At 44.6% G+C, this 25,481-nt stretch overlaps 1 protein-coding gene across 1 annotated transcript in view; it reads left to right on the forward strand.

Annotated features, from left to right (window-relative positions):
• Positions 1-25,481, forward strand: part of LOC142258850 (uncharacterized) — a 47,553-nt gene that overhangs the window by 8,037 nt on the left and 14,035 nt on the right. The window contains exons 5-6 of the mRNA XM_075331427.1: positions 3,481-4,593; positions 5,466-5,467. Of these exons, the coding sequence (XP_075187542.1) occupies positions 3,481-4,593; positions 5,466-5,467 (1,115 nt within the window). The remainder of the gene's footprint in view (positions 1-3,480; positions 4,594-5,465; positions 5,468-25,481) is intronic.

Raw genomic sequence — 25,481 nt, forward strand, 5'->3', positions numbered from 1 at the left:
GGGTTGTGGACCAGTTTAGATATCTGGGCATACAGGTATCCTTACCAATTGGGAATTACATCACTATTAATCTAGTCCCTTTGCTGAACCAACTGCTTAGTAAGATAACTGCTTGGAATAAGCTTTATTTATCAGTAATAGGATGGATTAGCCTTATTAAAATGGTACATATGCCCATGATATTCTACGTGATACACAATACTCCTATCTGGATCCCTCAGAGTCACTTTAAGGAGATTGATTCTATGTTCCGTGCTCTAATATAAAAGAACAAACAAGCCATACTCAAACTTGAAACGTTGCAGAGACCAAAGGACGAGGGAGGGTTAGTGTTACCCAATCCAGGAATATATTATCTGGCAGCTCAGAGTCAACATTTCAGGGGATGGGCAAATTTAGTGGCGGTGGATCCAGCATCTAGATTGTTGGGGCATGTTTTACATCGATGACCATTGGTGTTAGGATTGGAGGACGGATCATTTAAGAGACTAGGGAAAACAAGCCCTACACTTAATTTGATGAACAGAATTTTGAGAAAGATCAAGCAGATGAGGGGGATTACGGCAATAACTGAATTCACTCCGGTGTGGGAAAATGATAACTGCTCTGAGTTATATAAGATAGGCAAAATTAAGGAATGGGCACGTAAAGCTATATGGTATATGTGGCAAATTCTAGACCAGAGACATTAGAAGCTGTTTACACAAATACAAGATGAATTTGGGATATCTCCATCAGATTGTTACCACTATAAACGAATGGCACATGCAGTAGCGGCTCAGAGGGTTAAACAATCATTGCTGGTTCAGGCAGACCTAGTATTGAAATATGTGTGTAGTAGTGTGCCCACAAGAGGAATCATATCAACTATATATAGGGATCTATTGCATTCATATTTGCTTAACCACCCAGTAAGAACTAGAACTAAATGGGAGGCAGAGATAGACGGGATTACTGATGAGGTGTGGGAAAGTGTCCTGGAGTACATACCGAAATTATCAATGAGTGAACCAGCAAGATTATCCCACCTCTACGTGGTGCATAGGGCGTATAGATCCCCGCTAATTATGTGTAAAATGGGACTGAGGAGTAACTCTGACTGCCCTAGGTGCAATGGAGACGATGCCGGCATCTTCCATATGATGTGGACGTGCCCCAGGTTGACGTCTTTCTGAATAACTGTTCTTAACAAAATAGAAGGCGCTTATAGATGCAAACTTCCCAAACAACCTTTGGTATGTCTCCTAGGTTATGTGGAGGAAATCAGAGTAGACAACATTTTTAAAATAGTGATAGCCAGATTGCTGTATGCGGCCAGGAAAGTAATTGCCAAACATTGGATGCAGGGGGACCCACCGACTAGAGGGGAATTTATCGCATATGTTAATCATATTGCTCGGATGGAGAGAAGTATATATGGGAAAAGGAAACAACTTGCACTTTTTGATAGACTGTGGAATCCGTGGTTGCAGCATGGATAAATATTAGGGCTGGGAGATGTTGGTCTCTGAGCAGGGATACCTGGTTCTACACATTCCAATATATGTCACTGAAAGGCACAAACGTGATATCTTTTATATAGATGTGGGTAATATGTACGCTGAGGGGGGAGGGGTTATTGGGGATGGAAAGTTTGTAGTTATGTTTATTATTGCTGAAAATTTGACATTGGCTTTGTATATTTAATGAAAAATAAAAAATATTTGATTAAAGACAACAATGACTAGCCAAACAACTTCTGACTCTCTCATAGACTTCAGTAAAGCAATGGGAAAGACGCCTGTGTCATGTAAACACAACCCAGGCTTCATTGTTAACCGTCTTCTGGTACCATACCTAATGGAATTTGTGCATCATCATGAAAGAGGTCATGCATCTGAGGAAGACATGGATTTTGCAATGAAATTGGGGGCCCGTTACCCTATGGGTCCTTTGAGCTTTTGGATTATGTTGGTCTTGATAATAGTAAATACATAAATACATCATTGATGGTTGGTTCCAGATGGAACCAGAAAACCCCTCTTTTGCCTCCAGTGAATTGCTCAATAAGCTTGGAAAGAAGACCGGAGAAGGATTTTATAAGGACAGATGGTTGGCCTGGCTGCACTGCAGAGCTATATTTTTATAGTCTCTTGTTTTCTTTGATTACGATGACCGTTGTTGTTTTTACATTGCACCTTTTTCTCCGCACTTCTTAACACTCTAGTGCCTTACAGTCATGATTCTCTAGTTCATCAACATCCTTTTGTACCGCTGATTCCAAACATTGATACGTCATAGCCATACTACAGTCAATAATAAATGAATGAACAAAAAATAAATTGTGCAACTTTTGGAGGTTTCACGCCAATTTTAACCAGCTTTGCCAAATTGGGCAGAGCTAGGCCAGAAGAAGGGTGTGATGCCACCGCTTCTCTAATTCATAACAAACTGCGGCGTTCCCTATGCCAGAAATCTCACGCCAGTCCCTGACCTCAATTTTCATTGTACATCGCCGGTCTTGATGAATTGGAGACCTAGTGTTTATCTGCACAGACAGCAAGACCCTGCTACCTACTTTGGTTACAAAGCCTAAGGATAGGCCATCAATGTTACACTCCCGGACAAACCCATTAAATATTTGGCATCTGTCTTCTTCGAAAAAAAACCTTTTTGAAATTGTCTATGTTGTGGATCAATATCACAATGAGATGGTTGCAAGCATCGCCAACTGTCATGGCGGTATCAGGATCTGTGGAAATTACAGATTCTGGCACTCTGCTTGCTAACTTCTCTGATGTCTGTGAGCAGCGCAGGGAGACGCAGGCGTCGATCCACATACTTAGTAAAACTAGCAAGAGTTATTCTCTGCTGGGCTCCTTGTTAATGTCTTTGATCACATGCTGTAGGGGACCTAGTATCATTCGCTCCCCTTCTGTATATGCTGGCTGGACTATTCCATTAACGCCAGCTATAGTTTACCTATACAAGTGTAGTGAGCTGTTGTGATACAAACTAGTGGTTGTTGTGCATTATTGCTGTGAGCAGTTGTGGTGTTAACCCTTGTTATTTCTGCCTTCATGCTCTTGCATTTCTCCTTAGTCTCTCACTGTTTATTTCTGTGAGTTTGCGGTGTGTCTGAAATTTGGTTTTACCGTCTGTCTTAATCTGTATTTCCATCCTACTCCTACCCCTTCCTTCCACGTTCAGGGGTAATCCAGAGGTTAGGGATAGCTAAGGTCTCCTGGCATGAGGGAAAGTATAGGAGCCCCCTGTCCCTCATTATCACATTACCCTACAGTCACATTGCAACAATCAGATTATTTACTGTAGCACATTCCACGAACGAAGAACGAAGATGTAACTCTTAGATCTTGAAATTGGAAAGCAAATTCAGAATAATTTGTTTCCTAATTTAATTTCTGATGTTATGGTTAAAAAACTAAATCTACTTTCGAAATTATGTGATTAAAAAATAATAACTTTGTGTTTTATTTATAGCCGATGACTGTATCAGGAGTTCAGATGGACATCTAATATCTTCAAAATTTAAAACAGATGATCAAACTATCACACATAATACATATGAAGAGCATGCTGCTGTCCCAGATATACCTCCAGTCCTTCATTGGAAAGCTTTATCATCTGATCTTTTCAAACAAGTCCAAAATTCCGATTTATCACAAAATTGTAATCAAAATAAAAGTTACAGAAGGGATGTGGAACATGAAACGGCTCCTACAAGGGAGAAACCATTTTCATGTTCAGAGTGTGGGAAATGTTTTATTTGGAAATCACACCTTGTTAGACATCAGAAAAAACACACGGGGGAGAAGCCATTTTCATGTTCAGAGTGTGGGAAATGTTTTATTCAGAAATCACACCTTGTAGGACATCAGATAAATCACACAGGGGAGAAGCCATTTTCATGTTCAGAATGTGGTAAAAGTTTTATTTGGAAATCAGATCTTGTTTGGCATCAAAGAACTCACACAGGGGAGAAGCCATTTTCATGTTCAGAGTGTGGGAAATGTTTTATTTGGAAATCAGATCTTGTTTGGCATCAAAGATCTCACACAGGGGAGAAGCCATTTTCATGTTCAGAGTGTGGGAAAAGTTTTATTCGGAAATCACACCTTGTTAGACATCAGAAAAATCACACAGGGGAGAAGCCATTTTCATGTTCAGAATGTGGGAAATGTTTTATTTGGAAATCAGATTTTGTTAGACATCAGAAAAAACACACAGGGGAGAAGCCATTTTCATGTTCAGAGTGTGGGAAATGTTTTATTCAGAAATCACACCTTGTAGCACATCAGAAAAATCACACAGGGGAGAAGCCATTTTCATGTTCAGAGTGTGGGAAATGTTTTATTTCGAAATCACACCTTGTTATACATCAGAAAAAACACACAGGGGAGAAGCCATTTTCATGTTCAGAGTGTGGGAAATGTTTTATTCAGAAATCACACCTTGTAGAACATCAGAAAAATCACACAGGGGAGAAGCCATTTTCATGTTCAGAGTGTGGGAAATGTTTTATTCAGAAATCACACCTTGTTGTTCATCAAAGATCTCACAGAGGGGAGAAGCCATTTTCATGCCCAGAATGTGGTAAATGTTTTACTAGGAAATCAGGTCTTGTTTACCATGAAAAAAATCACACAAAATAAACTTTTTATGTTTATTTTTATGTTCTGAAGGTGGAAAATGTTATTCTCAGAAATCATATCTTGTTAAACATGGGAAGGAACCTTTTTCATGTTGTGAATAATTGAAATGTGTAACTGGTAAATCAAGTCTTGCCGACAATCAGAAAACCACCAGAGCGGAGCAGCCATTCTTGTTTTCAGAATTTGCCAAATGTTTTTTATCATTAATCAGGTCCTGTTGTCAGATGAGTCACATGGGAGAAGCCATCATGATGTACTATAATTCAAAGGGTTTATCCAAAAATCGGCTACAATTGCTCAAGTAAGAATTGGTGAGGGAAAGAAAAATTCTCTCTCTCTTTAAACTCATCGTATTTTTCGGACCATAAGACACACCTAGGTTTTGAAGGAGAAAAATAGGGAAAACGATTGAAGCAAAAATGTTGTCATGACGCACTGTTATGGGGGATCTGCTGCTGGTGCAATGTGTTTGATGACTTTCCCATTAAATAGTGCTTATAACAAATCTGTGGCTGCTTTTATTATTTACTAAAACAGTGCAGAGCCGCAGATTAGTGTATTTTCTAAATATAATGCAGTGCCAAAACTTTTTGATGTGCCCCTAATGTCCCCCAAAAGGAACTTCCTGGTTGTGAGATCCCACAACCCTCAGCGATCACTTTCACAGTGAAAGAGTGAGCTCTACGACCCCAGCTCGGCAGCATCCTTCTTAAGCAGTTCAGTAAAACATTAAAAAAAGTATGTGACCGTGTTGGATTAGTTGAGAGAGCAGTGTCTCGTGCTTAGAGATTGGTAGTACGTGGCCGCAAAGAGGTGTGGCTACGGGACCCGGTAGTTTAAGAATGTTGAAAAATAGCAGTAGTTTAACGATGCCATAGAACTGTTAGGTATTGGTGTTTTCGTTTATTGTTTTTCACAGTTTATTTTCCATATAGAAAAGGTTAGTGAATAAGTGCATAGTCAATCAGGGTTTAAATGAACGCAGAAGTTACCTAATTTGCAACCAGATTCTTTACAGTGTGTACACCCGGTACCTGGACTTTGTTGTTTACATATATATAGTAAAAATGGACCATTTTCACTGGACTGGCGTGACCAACACGAACTTGTGTATTGTACATAGTTGCACCTCCTGTGCCAACCAGAGTCATCTCACACAACACCTGGGACCTTAACCTGGTCACGGACCCATGGATAGGTATCCAGAGGTCAGGTTGTTTGGGTGGCGGGTTATTGGGATCCGGGACATTGGGACTGGACTGTCGCAGGAAGGGGCTGCAACGAAGCAGGTTGAGTCCCCGCTACTACTGAAACCGGTAGCGTTCCACCATTGGGAGATGAACTCTTAATAAAGTTTAGTAACGTTTAAGTAACCAGCCTCCTTAATGTGGGATGTATTTGTAAGTAAATGTTTTACCTTTTTTTCTTCCAATTGAAAAAAAAAAATAAACCTCTGAGGTCCTATAGCTCTGGGACGAGCTACGCTTAACCAAGGGGGAATGTGACGCCCTGGCCTATCAGGACGTCACCGGGTACTGTGAAATCTGCCCTTCTGTGCAGTATCCACCTCCTTGGTTACTGATCCCTAACCTTTGGTGTTGCCAAGAACAAGCTAATCAAAATCCTAGGAACACTCCGCACCACACCCACCAGTGGACAGCCTGAGTGGAATAGGGTCACCCACTTGGGGGGTTGGTTAAGGGGAGTCAGCAGTGTCAGGAGCAGTTCAGTTGTGGAGTGACTCTCAAGAGGAGAGGTTAGGAGCAGGGCTCCTTGAGACTACTAGGTGGCAGACGTTGGTCTGGGCCTGGTAGGAGCTGGAACCCCAGTCGCAGGGGATCGTGACAAGGGGCATGGACTGTCGAGGAGGACAGCTGGCGGTCTTGTGCCATCTCCGGGCAGGGGCCAGGGCACGGTGGGGTACGTGGACCCTAGGTCAGGGAGTAGCTTCAGGCGTCCTGACAATTTAACCGATGAAGACGGAGCCTTCAAGATCCGTTCTCCACCCGCTCCAAAATTGGGGTAGTAGCACAACGAGGGGGATAGGACTTTCCACTACACGGTCAAGAAAATCCCAAGCGTGAACCTTGAGAGCAAGCTCACCCAGTTAGCCATACTGGTGAGCAGGACCCGATTTAGTTCTACACTAAAGGGACCAACTAGAAGACAAAGGTGCCAAGGCAAAGGTCACAGACTAACAGGCAACACCAACATGCACGGGATCCAGGCGTGCTCTCTCCCAGCGGCAGCGGCGTCCAGAACTTTGGTTTACTACAGTTGTCTGTGTCAGCGTTATTAGACTGAGTGAGTACGCAAGTGACCCTTATCCCCCAACGGCACCCTCCTGTCGCCTTCACCGAGTCCCGGGGCATTCCCTCCTACCCACGGAGGGGTTAAACACCTGGCTGCCCACTCCATCGCCACCGGGTACTCCCATCAGCAGTGGTGGTTAGTGTGATGACTATTTTAAAAATTTTGCAAAACGAAAATGAAACCCCTTACATTCGAGGAACAATTGCATTCAAATGACATTAGTATCATCAAATTTGTAAAATATTCAAAAAAGTTCCCCTACTTTTTCATTTCAAAATTTAAAAAAAAAACGATTTTTTGTGTTTTAATTTTTTGAAGATTCTGGAATGATTTAGAATATTCAGGAATAATTTAGAACATCTAGAATAAGAATAATCTAGTGAAAAAATGACATTTTTAATTGTTACCCATTAAAAATTTATATTTAACGTTTTCTTTAAAAGTTAGATCTAGCCTTACAAACATGTGCTATAAGAAGAGCTGAAAGAATTGAAAAGCATGTGGTACATTTGAAGTCAGGCAGCTATCTTGGATACTATAAAATGAATTTTACTGTGAATAAGTTTTTTAATTTAAAAAGTGTATATGAAGTGAATAAGTGATAAAATTATCGTAATAAATAGCGTAACTGTTTATAGATTTCTAAGTAATATTGGGAAAGAAAATAAGAAAGTAAATGTTGATATGAAAGAGTGCTCCTTTGGAATCAATTCATCCAAGAAAACGAATCCGACTATCAATATTTCAAGCTCAAGCCAGCACTTTGCAATCGCAACCCACACATGATACTGTCTCTGAATCTTTACCCGAGACTCCCAAGCCAACCTCTTTTTTCCGTGTCATCTTCTCCTGAACGCACACCGAAATACAAAAGAGCAAGCACTACAACAGCGAGTTTACTGGTACTGAAAAACAACATTTCTACACATAAAGCAAATAAAGTGCTTGCAACCATTGCTGAACAAGGTCATGATGTACCGGTTCCAAGTCAGTCGGGTGTCTGGAGATGAATAATCTCAGAAGGACAGAAAATGAAAACCAAAATTTTTGAAAAACTTCAAAGCAAAGATCCCTATTGTCTCCACTTCGATGGTAAAAGAATCCAAGGGGAAGAGTATCAAGTAGTTCTGCTGAAAAATACCACAACCGAAATCAAACTCGGTATTCTGAACTGTGAGAATGGTTCTGGCACGGCTATTCACAAGGAACTACATCAGCTAATTGATGAATACGACGCTTGGGAAAATATTCGCATGATAATCTGTGACACGGCAGCAGTAAATACTGGTTGTTTGAACGGGATTGTAACGCTGATACAGGATGATGTCTTGAGAAAGGGTTTTCAGAAGCCACAATACATTGGCTGTCAACACCATGTACTCGACCTCCTACTGAAGCACGTCATGAATTTCCTTATTTTAGAGTCAACGAAGAAACCAGAACTCAATTATTTCTTCATTGATAAATTAACAGAAAACTATGCCTCACTTCAGATTGATTACCACCAAGTTGCAACAGATGATGTCAACACAGGCGAGAATCCTGGATGGCGAGATGATTTCAAGTTCTTATATGAACTATGTTAGGCATATCCTCATTACAAAACAACATCACGTTGGCCTCGAATCAGTTGGAAGAAACTCCCAAACCTACACATGGCAAGATGGAACTCGCGAGCTGTATATGCTGTTATAGCATTTTTTCTGATACCAGAGTGGCGCCGCGTCCTTGGTATAACATGCGACTTCATCTGCTATGAATGGGCAAATGCCTGGTTCCAGTCGCAACACTACAACGAAGCGTCCTTCAATGAACTGTTAACCTCACTCACCAAGACAAAGTGCAAGAAGTCAATTAAGTGTTTGAAGGCGCACTGGTTGGTCGAGGAGTCATTAATTGACATTCCCAGATCTAACCAAAATGCTGAACGTGCTGTAAAACTGATGGAGGAACTACATGCGAAATCGAAAACAATTTAGGAAAAAATAATTTTGAAACACTTCTTTTGTACATATTGTACTTATAATTAACTGTTTTATACCGTATTTGTTAAAAAACGAATAATAAAAGTTGCTTAGTTATTACTATTATCGTTTCAATAATGCAAAATTGCATGTCCTTTTTTGGGGGGAAAAAATAATTTTTGCCTTATTTCATTTGAAAGGGGGAACTTTTTTTAAAAAGTTAAAAAAAAAGCAATACTTTATTCTTAAATTACCCATAAAAATTCCTCGATTGCACATGGTTTCATAATTTTTTTTTTTTGTCATTACAGTAGTGGTGGTATTCCCCCTTACCACACACCATGGGTGGCATCACGAACTTTCCACATCATCCCCTGTAAATACACCCCCTTTTACTCGAGTGGCCGCACGACACCCGGGTCCGGAGAACCCTCGAGCCACCGCGGATCTGGATCCGAGCAGCCCGGCTGCTAACACAGGGGCGGTACATATGTAAATATATATTCTTTATGCCTGTCTTTCACTATTGTTTAGATGTGATGATTTTGCCTCAGAACCTCTGGAGTTGAGGCAGAGCTGTAGGCATTTCGCACAAAAATAGTAAGGGGATGTCACAGAGGTGTCACAGCCGGCGGACAATCCAGTGGCAGAAGTGTTGGAAAATCCCAGAGATTTGCAGAACGTGTTGTTAACTGACAGTTCTCTGTTAATGCAGCAGCGGACTCTATGACTCTGGGAAACTGTCAGTGTGCACACTATGAGAACTTAGAAGGCTGCAGTCACAGAGTAACACATGCAGTGACTGCAGACTCATTACAAACTTGGACAACCCCTTTAATGCTCCTAACAACATAAATAAAACATAGTAACCCTTAACTTGTCAGATGGCACAAGACTTTATTAAAGAGATTGTCCACTACTTTAACATTGAAGGCCTTTCCTTAGGATAGGTCACCAATGACTGATTGGTCGGGGTCTGGCACCTGGCTCCCCAGCCATTTGCCTGTTCTAGGTGCCGTGTCCATGGGGGCAGATGGCCGGAAGTACTCAGTTCTGGATCTGCTCCGTCTTCTGATAGTGGCAGCAGTCTACTATTAAAATCAATGAGGCGGATGTGCAGTACCCGGCCGCGGACACTATCAGAGGACGGAGCAGGTTCAGAAATAAGCATTTCCGGCCACCTGCACCAAGAACATCTGATCAGTGGGGGTCCCATTTCGCTCACATACTAAGCAATGCGCAAGTGGGACCGAGGCCTAATGATGAGACATAGTCAGTATCACAAATAAACATTTACATTCAGGTACCTTATAGATGATTGTCTCTGAGTTGTTTCTTTCTATTCTTTATCTTATCCTGACGCCATGATTACTTTTCATATTCACATCTCGTCTCTGCAGATTTCCACCTTCTCCGGTCTTTTGCAGCACATCCCAACACGATGCCCCTAAATTTAGAATGATTATAATACTTTTACTTAAAAATATCTGCCCTACGCTGTGCCCCAGAATAAATAATGGCCCCTCACTGTGTTCTCTGCATGAAAAATGACCCTCACACTCTCCCTCTTATGGTACATGCCCTCCACACTGCCCTCTCCTTTCCATACTGAGCCCACTCTTCACACTGTCCTTTACACTGTGTCCCCTTATACTGCCCAGTCTTTATACTGTGCCCTCATCACACTCCCCCTCCTTGCTATGGCCTCATACTGTCCTCCCATTCTGCCCCTTCTCCATACCACCCCCCTTCAATACCCAGTCTCTATTCTGTGTCCCCTCACATTCTTCTCATCCCTTACTGACTCCTCACTACCTCCAGTGTGTCCATATACTTTTCTCCCTCACTCCTCAACCTGCCCACTTGCTCCTCATACCATGTCACGCTTTATTCTGTGTCCTCCAAACTTCTTTACAGTTTGCTCCACATCCTCTCTCCCCATACATCACCCTTCATCCTCTCTCTCCCCATAATCACCCCTCATCCTCTCTCTCCCCATGCATCACCCCTCATCCTCTCTCTCCCCATACATCACCCCTCATCCTCTCTCTCCCCATACATCACCCCTCACCCTCTCTCTCACCATACATCACCCCTCACCCTCTCTCTCCCCATATATCACCCCTCATCCTCCCTCTCCCTACGCATCACCCCTCATACTCTCTCTCCTTATACTGTGTCCAAAGATTCTTCCCCCTCCCCATCCTCTCTTCCCACCATACTCTGTCCACAGATAGTTCCCTCCCCCACCCTCTCTCTTGTCTTCACAGCCCCACTGGAACACTTATCAGCGTTCTCTGCCACCTCTGCGCTGCGGCCCTGACTTCCGGGTCAGCAATGTGATCAGCTGACCTGATCACATAACAGCCGTCGCTCTGACCCGGAAGTCAGCACCAGCGATCACCACTTCAATTGTCCTCGCATCTGACAGATACAAGGACAATTGAGTACTGGGAGCTGCGCGCTGCACTTTCTATGAGTGTGGTTGTCAGTGTGACAGCTGCGCTCAGAGAATGGCTGGCTCCCACTACGGGGCTGCAAATGCAGCCCCCGGGCAGACTTTCACACAGCCGCATCAGGCAGCCCGACAGCGCCCCATTGACTGTTGCGCCCCCGGGGCAGATGCCCCACCAGCGCCCCCCCCTAGATACGCCTCTGCTTATGTTCAGTCTTAGTCATTTCTTGGACTACTTCATACCACATTAGGGCCTAGTTAAACTTAATATGGTCCTCTAGCCATTTCTTACAGTTAATCAGGAAATCCTTCCATATTTGTGTGATGCCCCAGGAGCGCTGATCCTGTTCGGGGATGCCACAGTGCTGGATAACAGGTAGGTTAACTTCAATGGGGAATTTGTGACGCCACTCTCGGTATTGCGGTCAGGACGACCGCCACTGCAGTTTAACCCCTTCAGCCCCCGGGCACTTTCCATTTTTGCGTTTTTGTTTTTTGCTCCCCTTCTTCCGAGAGCCATAACTTTTTTATTTTTCCGTCAATCTTGCCATATGAGGGATTGTTTTTTGTGGGACGAGTTGTACTTTTAAATGAAACCATAAGTTTTACCATATAGTGTACTGGAAAACAGCAAAAAAATTCCAACTGTGAAAAAACTGCAAAAAAAGTGTGATCACACAATAGTTTTTGCGATATTTTATTCACCGTATTCACTATATGGTAAAACTGATATATCAACGTGATGCCTGAGGTCGGTGCGAGTTTGTAGATACCACACATGTATAGATTTACTTGTATCTAAGGGGTTAAAAAAAATCACAAGTTTGTCCAATAAAAGTGGCGCACGTTTTACGCCATTTTCTGAAACCCGTAGTGTTCTCATTTTTTGGGATCTATGGCTCAGTGATGGCTTATTTTGTGCGTCTCGAGCTGACGTTTCTAGTGGTACCACTTTTGCGCAGATGCTATGTTTTGATCGCCTGTTATTGAATTTTGCACAAAACTTGCGGCGACCAAAAAACGTAATTTTGGCATTTGGAATTTTTTTGCCACTACGCCATTTACTGATCAGATTAATTGATTTTATATTTTGATAGATCGGGCATTTCTGAACGCGGCGATACCAAATATGTGTATATTTTTTATTTTTTTAACCCTTTAATTTTCAATGGGGCGAAAGGGGGGTGATTTGAACTTTTAGGTTTTTTTTTTTAAACTTTTTTTTTTACTTTTTTTTCTATTTTACTAGTCCCCCTAGGGGGCTATAGCGATCAGCAATCCGATCGCTCTGCACTATCTGCAGATCTCAACTACAGGGCTGAGAACTGCAGATACGGTGCTTTACTTTCAATGCCGGCTGTATTCCGGCATTGAGAGGAAGTGAGTCATGATAGCTACAGGCGTAATCACATGACCCTGTGCTACCATGGCAACCACCGAAAGTAATGTGATCGCGCACGTGACTTCCGGTGGGGGCGGCGGTAAGTAAAAATCATGGCCGCGCGCATATACATCTCACTGCCAGACTTTGGCAGTGAGATGTAAGGGGTTAAATGTTCCGGGTGGAATGCGATTCCACTCTGAACATGCAGGCACACATGTCAGCTGTTAAAAACAGCTGATATGTGTGCCAATCGCCGTAACCTGCCGGCGGCAGGGGGCGGGGCTTAACCTCACACGCTCCATGACGGATAGATCCGTCAATGGTCGTGAAGGGGTTAAGGGACACTTGGGGATGATGGTAGGTGCAGTCAGATGTGGTGGCCTCCCGAGAGTGAGGCTGGCCCCAGGGCCTGGTGTAGGTGTATAGTGCAGCAAGTCGCAGAGTAATACACACACACAGCAGGAATGTCAGGGTTTTACTCACTGTTTGTTGTTAGAAGAGTGAGGTACCCGGGGCGCTGCTGTGATGAACCAGGAGGGGAACCGGGTATCCCTTTAGCTGACGTCGGGGTGGCTGCTAGCTCGCCTTCCTAGCCCTCTTTGTTTGAGGTGGCCTCGACTTGAAGTTGTGTGGGGCTCACCCAGGGAAGCTGCTTCTGCCAGTTCTCCCCTTTCTGGCCCGTCGTCTGTAGCCTGGACCAAGTGTTTCTGGCTGCTGCCTTCTTCCACTTATGGGCCCTCTCGTTGCTACGTGGCTCCGGACTCTGTGTTGGTTTGGTGAAGGGCATGGAGTGCCCCCCACCTGCAGGTTTAGCAGGCCAACTGAATGGGCCCCTGCTCTGGGGACCTGTAACCCCATGCGGGCAGGGTCTACTGGCAGTCCCCGTACTCGGCCACCTCTCTGCACTCCGGCCTCAGGTAGTTTTCGGGCGGCACTACCAGGTAGCCCTTTCTCCCCCGCCAGCAGCCACGAACGGTGCAGTGTCTGTAAAGGCCCTGCTCACTGCTCTGCCCTCCAGACGCGACTCCTCCACTTCCTTCTCCTTTGGCTGCCTCTTCACAACTCCCTTGTTCCCAGTGACGCCACCCCCCACTAGCTGGGAGGCGAGGGCCCCGCCCCCTCCCTGAGTCTGCTCAGGAGTCCCCTCTAGCTGTGTGTGTGTTCCTAGTTACTAGTGTTCCGTGTGTCCACACCCTTATCAGCCATCAGGATTACCTGTATTGTACTGACCCGACTTGGGTGCAGTACTCAGTGGTGCCTGACCAGGTCAGGGGCGCCACATTTGTTCATCCAGTGTTCCATTCATACCTGCATTCACCTTTTCCCAATTTGGTCTACAGCCTTTGATAGCTTCTGCGCCTTTTATGTGTTGTACAACATCAATTGCAGGAGTCCATATCTCCACATCCTCATCCTTACTGGATGAGGATCTACTCTGTGTAGTTCTTATCCTTGCAACAACTCGGAATGACAACAACCACACGACAATGATAACAATTACAGAGAACTATGTCTCTGCATCCATGTTGCTTTCAAGGGTAGGACCTTACCTTGCACCACACCACTCGACACTGCGCAAGGTAAATAGTGGCTACTACGTGATACCCCACGTCTGGGGCCCACGAGTTGCCACTTGAGTGATTGCACTGCCGGTACCGCGCTTTTGTGGCACACCAGCAGCCACTCAAGAGTGACTGCACTGCCGGTACCTCACGTCTGTGGCACACGAGCAGCCACTCTACTTTACTGCAGTAACTTAATATCTAGAATTGGGATCCCAGTATCACAGAGTAGGTAATATAATAATATGGGGCCCTTCTCCCCCCTTGGTTTTCCACATGAGCGTCTGTACAGCACGCTACACTGGAAAACCCTTAAATCACTTAACGTTTTTTTCTATGGCACAGAAAGCAGGTAAATATTGTAGGGCAGGTAATGACTATAACCAATGCCCAATCAGGAGGGATGTTAGGTACTGAAAACATCAAAGACAGCAGCAAAAGGGAGCTAATGAGAGGACCAGAACAACCAAAACCCTATGAACTGCTGATCACACCCTGGGAATGTTATCAGGGTGTCCCAATAGACCTGTATCACAATTTTTAGTCCATAAATTCAAAGTTCAATGTCTTAAAGGGACGGTACACTTTTTGCAAAAATGGCAAAAAAAAGGACTCGCACTTACAGCAGAGTAAAGATAGTGATTATAAACAGCGCTCACACAAGAGGTATGTAAGATATTGCATGCACAACACCATAAGAGCAGCAAAAAGAACTAAAGAGAACACTATAAGAAGCAGTGTATTATCAGGAAGCGTGACATATTTTCTGCGGATTAATTGCCGTGTTAGTGAGAGGTGATCAGGGTCGTGTAGTACAGGCACAATTAAGTCCACGCAATGCGCTATGTATGCATAATATGCCAGTTTCTCTGAGAATGTGAGCAAGAGCAGGACATTGCAAGATGAGAAAGGTTAGTTGCAGGACGTCCAGTGTCTGCTTGCACAGAGATGAGACAGTGTCTTGCTGTAAAAGTCGGCAGCGTTCACTGCTTTCAAAGTCACAAATTTGGCAACTGTCAGACATGAGGCTGGGACAGTCAGTGTCAGTAGCCAGGATGTGAGAGTGTTCTTTACAAAGACACACAACATACCGGTGTTCACACCAAACCGACAGTACTCATCACAAATGGCAGGTCATCCACATACACACATACAAGAAATCACAACCTGTCAGCAAAACTGCCAGTCAGTCAGAACGTCAGTTCCAGACATTGCAATCAGTCTTCACTTGTTGCAATGTTTTTACAATCACACAAAGTTATAAGGTTACCACACACAGAAACCACAAAGTCCCTGGCTCGTACCCAGCAGCTCCATCTCTTCTGAACGGAAGCCTCAAATGGTGTACGACCGTTCCCTGCCTATAGTGAAGCGTATCTAGATCTTATACTCACCTCAGTCTTTAGTCTATCAAGCTCAAAGAGCGACAGACCTGGTCTATCAAATCCTTCAAACACGTGCCAGGGTCCGGGTAGGTCTTTACACATGAATGTTAGAGTTTCAGACCTTCAGACCCTCAGTTTCAACTGCTATACACATCAATCTCGGCGGGTGTCGCTAGGTATAGACAAAAACAAACAGGTAACAGTCCCTGGCCGGAGGCACCTCACATGGGTCAGCTCGTAGAATCGCAGGGGCCCTAACTTTCTCACGGTTGGACCCCTGTATACAGGGTCACTTCTCTGAGCCTCCCCCGTAAGAGGCTTATTACACACACTCACAGACTCATACACCTACAGACCATAGCACATATAAAGCAACACTCATTGGGTACTAGGCAGCAGGATGGCTGCACGACACCCCCCAAACCATAAGGACAGCACAAGAGGCAGTCAGTAACACAAGGGGTTACTTACCACGGTTTGTCCTGAGTCCAGTCCTGTTCCCATGGGAGGACGGTGACGATGTTGTGAGGCTGCAATTCACCAAAATCTGTTATGACAATCAGCCAAGCCACAAGCCACGTGCCCAATGAATGCTTCGCCGGCAGGAGGAAGTCAGCAAGGACAGATGACAGTCGTGTGGTTCCCCATCTGAGCAAGTGCCCAGGGGGTCATTTATTGCAAAGCTCTAACATATAAGTCAATGCACCCCAACATTCATTGGTCAATCTCAACACTATTACATAATGATTGGTTACACCCCTGTTTATTATTTATACTGATTGGTTCATTTGAAATATTACATAAATTAGAGACCACCTGATTCAAATGGATGGCAAGATGATATTCCTGGCATGCCGCATGCTCCAAGATGGTCTTTATCTTGTTCTTACATAATCTAGGGACCTTTTTAATATCAACTTATGTAATGTGGAACATGCAGAGCCATGTGCATCAGGGGACACTCTCAGACATAAGGACTGGTTCATTGTGCAATATACCAGTACCTAATATATCATTTTATATTTAAAGGTACATTACACTGATTATGGCCTTCACACATGTCTAGATGTTATTCTATAATAGGTGTAGAAAATTCAAACAATAATAATAATAATAATCTGATCTTGTAAACCAGATTCATTCTTTAACAATGCCCACCACATCATAATCCATGGATGACATAAGAGTTTCCAATTCATTCATTTTGTTTGCAAGACTTCTTGCATTTGCCAGTAGACATTTTATACTATTAACGCATTCCTTACTCCTAGTCTCCCTACATTCCTTGCATGTCCCAGCCCCCCTAATCCTTCATTGAACCCTACTGTCTTTATCTACTCTATCTATCCCCTTATTTTCTCCATTACCCTCCCTCCCCCCAGATCCTAGTTTAAAAGCCCCTCCAGCTGTCTGACCATTTTCTTCCCCAGCACAGCTGCACCCTCCCCATTGAGGTGCAGCCTGTCCCTACCGTAGAGCCTGTAGCCGACTGAGAAGTCGGCCCAGTTCTCCATGATCCCAAACCCTTCCTTCCTGCACCAATTTCGAAGCCACATATTTATCTCGATAATCTCCCGCTGTCTTTCTAGTGATGCTCGTGGCCCTAGTAGTATTTCTGAAAACACCACCTTGGAGGTCCTGGGCTTCATCTTCTCTCCTAGTTCCCTCTAATCATTTTTAAGGATTTTTCCACCTGCCTCTAACTTTGTCATTAGTACCAATGTGCACCAAGACCACTGGGTTTTCCCCAGCCCCATCCAGCAATCTGTCTATCCGATCCGCAATATGCTGAATCCGAGCATCCGGCAGACAACACACTGTTCGGCATTCACAGTCTTGTAGACAGATGACCCTGTCTGTCCGCCTAATTATAGAGTCCCCGACCACCAACATCTGTCTGGCCTTTGCGCACTCCTATTTCCCTCTTTCCTACAGCAGTCGTTTTCCTGATTGCTAGGAGCAACATCCTGCTGTAGTGATCCTAGTACTGGCCCTGCATTCCTAATATTATTATTATTATTATTTATTATTATAGCGCCATTTATTCCATGGCGCTTTACAAGTGAAAGGGTATACGTACAACAATCATTAACAGTACATAACAGACTGGTACAGGAGGAGAGAGGACCCTGCCCGCGAGGGCTCACAGTCTACAGGGAATGGGTGATGGTACGATAGGTGAGGACAGAGCTGGTTGCGCAGTGGTCTACTGGACTGAGGGCTATTGTAGGTTGTAGGCTTGTTGGAAGAGATGGGTCTAATATCCGCCACACAGGCATATTTACTAGGTTGTGCCAGATCAGGACTAGGCTCCCTGATACTTTTCCCCCTACCTCTTCTTCTGTTACCCAGCTACGTACCTCTGGGTCCTGACCTTCCCCACCTCCACCCTCCTCCATAGCACTGGCCCCAGCCAGAGCCGCTCAGTGAGCTCTAAACTTCTCTCCAGGTTTGCAATGCTCCTGAGTGTTGTGAGCTCATATTTAGATCAGTTACCTGGGCTTCCAAATATGTAACACGCTGACATCGAGTGCAGACATATTCACCTTCCAACGGCTGCTCAAGGCAGGCACACATCTGACAAGACACACACCTGGTAGCATTGTCCATGGAGCCGCTATTAATGGGGATGAACAGTGCAGATAAAAGCAAAAAACAATGGGAAACTTGTAAGGAAAACTCCAAACTCTGCTCTTGTGTCACACTATGATATTGTGCTTATACTATGCACTTCCCGGCCCCCTCAGACTTTACTGCCCCTCACAAGCTCAGTGACCCTCGCTTACTGTGGCTGAGGTAAATAGTTCTGGAACAATCTAGAACAGCTGTGGCTACTGCCCCCTCAGACTTCACTGCTCATCCCTGGATTTCCAGGATATCTGCTCCATGTCCGTCCACGGCTTCCAGGATGTGTCCTGTCTACATACAGCCTCCATTACCTCACTGTGACCCCCTGACATAACCTCCCCTCACCCAGCACCATGACACCCAGCACAGCAGAGCCCTGCATACACTGAGGGGCTGACCATGTGACCCCTGACTCCTCCCTCCATGTGACATCATCACAGGTCCTGTAAGCACAGAGCAGCCATATATCTAGTGTGCGGCTCTGCAGGTGGAGGTAGGTGCAGGGTATTATATATCTAGTGTGCGGCTCTGCAGGTGGAGGTAGGTTCAGGGTATTATATATCTAGTGTGCGGCTCTGCAGGTGGAGGCAGGTGCAGGGTATTATATATCTGTGTGCGGCTCTGCAGGTGGAGGTAGGTGCAGGGTATTATATATCTAGTGTGCGGCTCTGCAGGTGGAGGTAGGTGCAGGGTATTATATATCTAGTGTGCGGCTCTGCAGGTGGAGGTAGGTGCAGGGTATTATATATCTAGTGTGCGGCTCTGCAGGTGGAGGTAGGTGCAGGGTATTATATATCTAGTGTGCGGCTCTGCAGGTGGAGGTAGGTTCAGGGGCTCTAGTATTTCGCTCTTCTTCATTTTCCTGTTTCTGTCGTCGTCTTTTCTTTGTTTTTATGACGACGCTGAAGTAGGTTTCTTACTTTTTTTGTTTTGGTTTTTTTTTTACAGGTTTTTATCTACAAAAATGACAACAATTCCTTACACTGCAGTGCGGAGCCCGGATGTGAATACAGTCAAAATCAGCAACAAAAATGATAAAACTGGCACAAAAATAGGCATCAAAGTGGCCCCGAGGGGCGTCATTGAAAGGGTTAACGGACTCCGCTCTGCATTGTTCTCTATTATTGTTATTTTTTGTGTTTGTTGTTTAACATGTAAAAAAACAAAAAAAGAAATCCAAATAAGAAACCATCTTCAGCATCGAGTTTTTATTGCTGATGTCGAGCGATACTGGTGGGAAAATGAGGGAAATGTCTGTTATTACCACATATATACCCTCCCCCCGCAGTGACTGACAGCCGCTCAGCATAGAACCTGCTGTCAGTCAGTGGTGAGAGCGCGTATACAACCACTGATAACTAGGAGAAAACATTACCAGCTCACCCACCTGGAGAACTACCACAAGGAACGGTGCAGGGATCAGGAAACAGCCAGACCGGGCTGCAGGCAATAAAAAAAAACATTTTTTTCGATAAGATGTAGGAGCAAATAGCCATGATGCTATTTTAGATTCTAGCGCTTCAGATAATCAAACTCATGATTTTGTACCCACTTCCTTTATGGAACAATTTTCTTTAAAGATTTTGCATGATCTTTCTGATGAATGTTCGAGGGTCCCCTCCTTAAATGATAATAACGTTGGAACCAGGGTCCCGAACCCGGATTATTATCCGGAACAATCTAGAGTATCCGTTATGGATGATTTCCAGTATTTGGTGGAGGAGGACCTCCAAAAAATCTCAGAACAGCGAAACATAATCCATACAGTAACCTATCCCCCCAGAACAGACAGCACTCAGGAATCTTGTTGAAAATCAACATATTGTTATCAAAAACTCCGATAAGGGGGGATCCGTTACTGTTTTGGATATAGGTTTATATGAGAGAGAGGTGAAAAAAATGCTAGAGGATAGTGCGGAATATAAGAAAGTTGAATGTGATCCTATGCAACATATAAGATCAGGATTGGAGGACTTGCTTAAGAGAGGTCGTGACCTAGGGGTCCTCACCGAAAAGCAATGTGAGTTTTTTAACCCTCCATACCCCAGGATACCACTGTTACACGCACTCCCTAAAGTGCATAAGCATGTCTTCCCTCCCACATTTAGGCCCATAGTTTAGGGTTTGGGTTCTTTAGTGGAAAATATTTCTGAGTGGCTAGACAGTAGATTAAATTTGATGGCAAAAATCACCCCTAGTTATCTTAATGATTCTAAACACGCGATTAATATATTTGACAAAGTAACATGGCTTGAATCTTCTTCCTGGCTCACTTGTGACATACAAAGCCTCTACACATCGATACCACATGATTTGGCCCTTCTTGCCCTGAAAACTTATCTTAATAAATTCAGTAATTTTTCAACGGATTTGCAAATTTATTGTTGAGGTTACTTTTTACTCCTGACCAATAATTTGTTCACTTTTTTGGATGAACATTATGTTATAATACAGGGTTGTTCAATGGGTGCGAAGTATTCCCCTTCTCTCGCCAATATATTCTTGTCTTGGTGGGAGGAGTATATTTTCGCACCCATAAATCCCTTTCTCTCTAATATATGTGTCTTTCTAAGATACATCGATGACGTGATCATAATTTGGAATGGTACCCCTGAAGACGTGAAACATTTTGTGTATTATTTGAATATCAACCCTTGCAATATATTTTTAACTTACCATCATAGTGAAAATTCCATTCCTTTTTTGGACATACAATAACTGGCAATGTGAATGAGGGCAAAATTGTATGCGATTTATATCGAAAATCTGTCGCTGGCAATTCAGTTTTATATGCTACAAGTTGTCACCCCCGATATATTGCCAATAATATTCCAGTGGGAGAATTTGTCAGGGCAAGAAGGGCTTGTTCTAGTGATATCGCTTATGAGCGCCAGGCAGAAATTATAACAAACCGGTTCAAGAATAGAGGATATTCTATGTGTACTATTACCAACGCAAAACTGAAAGCTGAGAAAAAAGACAGACAACAATATTTGGATAAGAAGAAAAAAATACCACCTAGTTCTTTTACTGATTCTGCCCCTGTTGTTATTTCAACAGATTATAGTTCAGATTATTATTGTGTTAATAAAACAATAAAGAAATATTTGCCCATACTAGAGGTGGATGATGTATTGAAAAAAATTTTAAGTAAAGGGATTAGATTTGTATCCAGGAGAAACGCCACCCTGGCCAATTCCCTATCACCCAGTGATCACACTGGAACCCAGAAACACTAACATTGCTCTACGCAACTGGCTCCACACAACAGGATCATATAAATGTTCCCAAAGAAATTGTGGCCTGTGTAAATATATGAAATATACAACGGTTATTAAATCTTGTAACTCAGGTACAGAGATTAAACTTAGATCACTGATGAATTGCGGCACAAATGAATTATTATATGTGATCACATGTGAAGCTTGTTGTTTTCAATATGTGGGTAATACTACTCGATCCCTGCGGCGTCGTATATCGGAGCATATATACGTCGTTAGCCATACTACCACCCGTACACCTGCCGTTTCTAAACATTTCCAAATCAAGCATGTAGGAGATTTAAGTTCACTCAAGGTGAGTGCAGCAGAGAAAGTGAGTGCCCACACGTGGTGGCAATCTAAATAAACTTCTATTACGCAGAAAAGCAAAGTGGATGATTTTACTGAACAGCAGAGTTCCAAATGGTCTAAATATCAGGAATGAAATCTTTAATATACTGTGATGTTCAATGTAATGGTATCCGCTAATTAACATAATGTCCGTAATGTTTTTTTAATAATTTTCTATTTTGTTGTCTAAATTGAGTATCTTACCAGAATTCATTCGAATGTTTCCTTCATTATTTTTGTTTGCACATTTAGGCTATGTGCCCATGTTTCGTTTTCCCCAGCAAAGTCTATGAGAAGTCCGAAAATTCAATGTGCACGCTGCGTTTTTAAATGCAGCGTTTTGGATGCCAAAAATCACTGCGGATAAAAAAGCATCATGTCACTTCTTTTGTGCGTTGTAGCTGCGTGCTCCACCCATTGAAATCAATGATGTGGGTCAAAACGCAACCAAAATGCATTTGGACTGCATTTTTGTTGCGTTCTGCATGCTTTTTTGACAAGCAAAACGCAGGTCTTTTCTGTCTCTCTCTATCATGTTGGTCAATCTCCCTCTGTCTGTCGGTCTCTTTCTCTGTCAGTTGGTCGCTCTGTCTGTCTCTCTCTCTGTCCGTCGGTCTCTCTCTCTGTCTGTTCCTCTCTCTGTCCATCGGTCGATTTCCCCCCCCCCCTCTCTCATACTCACCGATCAGTGGCACGGCGCTGCACAGCTGTCACAAAGCTCTGGCGGTTTATACTCTTTTCAAAATGCCGGCCGTTCATTATTCTATCTTATATTCCCTGCTTTCCCCGCCCACCGGCGCCTATGATTGGTTGCAGTCAGACACGCCCCCACGCTGAGTGACAGCTGTCTCACTGCAACCAATCACAGCCGCCAGTGGGCGGGTCTATATCGTGCATAAAAATAAATAGATAATTAAAAAAAAACCGACGTGCGGTCCTCCCCAATTTTGATACCAGCCAGAGCAAAGCCACACGGCTGAAGGCTGGTATTCTCAGGATGGGGAGCTCCACGTTATGGGGAGCCCCCTAGCCTAACAATATCAGCCAGCAGCCTCCCGGAATTGCCTCATCCATTAGATGCGACAGCCCCGGGACTCTACCCGGCTCATCCCGAATTGCCCTGGCGCGGTGGTAATCAGGGTAATAGGGAGTTAATGGCAGCCCATTCCTAGGTCCTAGTCCTAGGTAATTATGGCAGGCATCTCCCCAAGATACCTTCCATGATTAACCTGTAAGTTAAAGAAAATAAACACATACACCCAAAAAAATCCTTTATTTGGAATAAAAGACAAAAAAAACCCCTCTTTCACCACTTTTTTAATCCCCCAATACCCCTCCAGGTCCGATGTAATCCACACGAGGTCCTACGACTCTTTCAGCTCTCCTACATGAAGCTGATAGGAGCGGCCACAGACCACGACCGCTCTCTGTCAGCTCCACGCAGCAACTGAAGTGAGCCGCACGATCAGCGATGATATCACTCGGGTTACCCGCGGCTACCGCTGGATCATCCAACTGTGACAGCAAGTCGCCCGAGTGACTGAAGTGATCAGCGGTGCCGTCACTCAGGTTACCCGCGGCTACCGCTTTCAGGTGGAGGACTCCAGCTGTGGCCGCAGGTAACCTGAATGATGGCACTGCTGATCGCGCTGTTCACTTCAGTCACTCAGGGGATTAGCGGTCACCGGTGAGTCCTTCACGGGTGACTGTTAATCAGGACGCGACACACAGACAGAGCCGGGGGATGACAATGAAGTCGGGTAAAGTTCATCCGAGTTCATTCTCATCGTGCAACGCTGTCTATGTCTGCTGTGAGCGAGCATGTAACAGAACTGAATTGCTGGTGGAACGCACTGTTAAAAATGCATCCAAAACGCATGGAAAATGCATCCAAAATGCATACGTTTTTGATGCATTTTTTTTTACAAACGCAGTGTTTACATTAGTCTAGTCTGTCAGAGGGTGCGTTCTTTTCCGCACTGCACAGAACGCAAAGTGCGCACATAGCCTTATGGTTTCCTAGAAATAAGAGAAACAAGAAGGAAAAGAAATTTGGTATAATTTGATTATTTGATAAATTAATTCTTGTTTCTCTGCAGTTTCAGAGCGTGTTCACACTGCCATTAAACCTGCTGTCCCCTATGGATAGAAGCTTATATTGCATTCATGTTTACATTAATAGATTATTAGTATGTGGTAATATTTTAGATCCAAATAAATGCGGTAATAATATGGATTTGCTGTTTGTGCACTCTCTGGTTCTGTTTTTTCAAATTGATTGAAAAATGTGAATGATCATAAGTTATAGTTTTGTTATAGAGCAGGGGTGGGGAACCTCCGGCCCGTGGGCCGTATACGGCCCGTGACGACTTTTTATGCGGCCCCCAGGCACATTCCCAGGGACCGCTGTGCTCTGGCAGCAGCCGCGCTTTTCCCGGCTGCCGGCCCTTTAAATCTCACTGCCTGATTCCTTGAGGGTAGATGCTAGAATGTACGGGCTCTATCCAGATCCTGACTTCCAGGACCTGACTGCAGCCCATACCTTCTAGGCTTAACCCCGGCCTGTGCTAGTGTGCTCTGGTGGGCGGGGTAAGCGGCACGCTGCGACATGTCACAGAAGAGCTGCAGCAGATTTACCAGCCTCCCGGACCTGCTGTGTGTGTGACTCCTCCCCCCCCTCACTGTGAGTACGCAACCCCTCGCTGCCCCCTCCCCCTAAGTGCTGTGTACTCCCTCGTGCTGTGTGTACCCCTCAATGCTGTGTACCCCTAATGCTGTGTGTACCCCCTCGTGCTGTGTACCTCCCAGTGCTGTGTGTATCCCCTAATGCTGTGTACCCCCTAATGCTGTGTGTACCCCCTAATGCTGTGTGTACCCCCCAGTGCTGTGTACCCCCCCAGTGCTGTGTGTACTCCCCCCAGTGCTGTGTGTACCCCCTAATGCTGTGTGTACCCCCTAATGTTGAGTACACCCCTAGTACAGTGTGTACCCCCTAGTACTGTGTGTGCTCCCCTAGTGCTGTCTGTACCCCTTGGGTGATGTCTATGCCCCCCCAGTGCTGTCCGCACCACCTAATGCTGTCCATGCTGCCACCAGTGCTGTCCATGCCACGGTCAGTGCTGTCTGTGCCCCCTTATGCTGTCCGTGCTCCCCAGTGCTGTGTGCCACCCCTCAGTACTATGTACCCCCCAGTGCTCTGAACTTGCTACTGCTGTCTGTACCCTCCCGCTGCTTTATATGCCCCCCAGTCTGTGCCCTCCTGTTGATGTCTATGCTCCCCCAGACTTCTCTGTGTCTCCCTAGTGATGCCACCTAGTGCTGTCCGTGCTGCCACCTAGTGCAGTCCGTGCTGCCTCCTAGTGCAGTCCGTGCTGCCTCCTAGTGCAGTCCGTGCTGCCTCCTAGTGCAGTCCGTGCTGCCTCCTAGTGCAGTCCGTGCTGCCTCCTAGTGCAGTCCGTGCTGCCTCCTAGTGCTGTCCGTGCTGCCTCCTAGTGCTGTCCGTGCTGCCTCCTAGTGCAGTCCGTGCT

The sequence above is a fragment of the Anomaloglossus baeobatrachus genome (genome assembly GCF_048569485.1).
Source record: "Anomaloglossus baeobatrachus isolate aAnoBae1 chromosome 5 unlocalized genomic scaffold, aAnoBae1.hap1 SUPER_5_unloc_14, whole genome shotgun sequence".
NCBI classification, from domain to species: Eukaryota; Metazoa; Chordata; class Amphibia; order Anura; family Aromobatidae; genus Anomaloglossus; species Anomaloglossus baeobatrachus.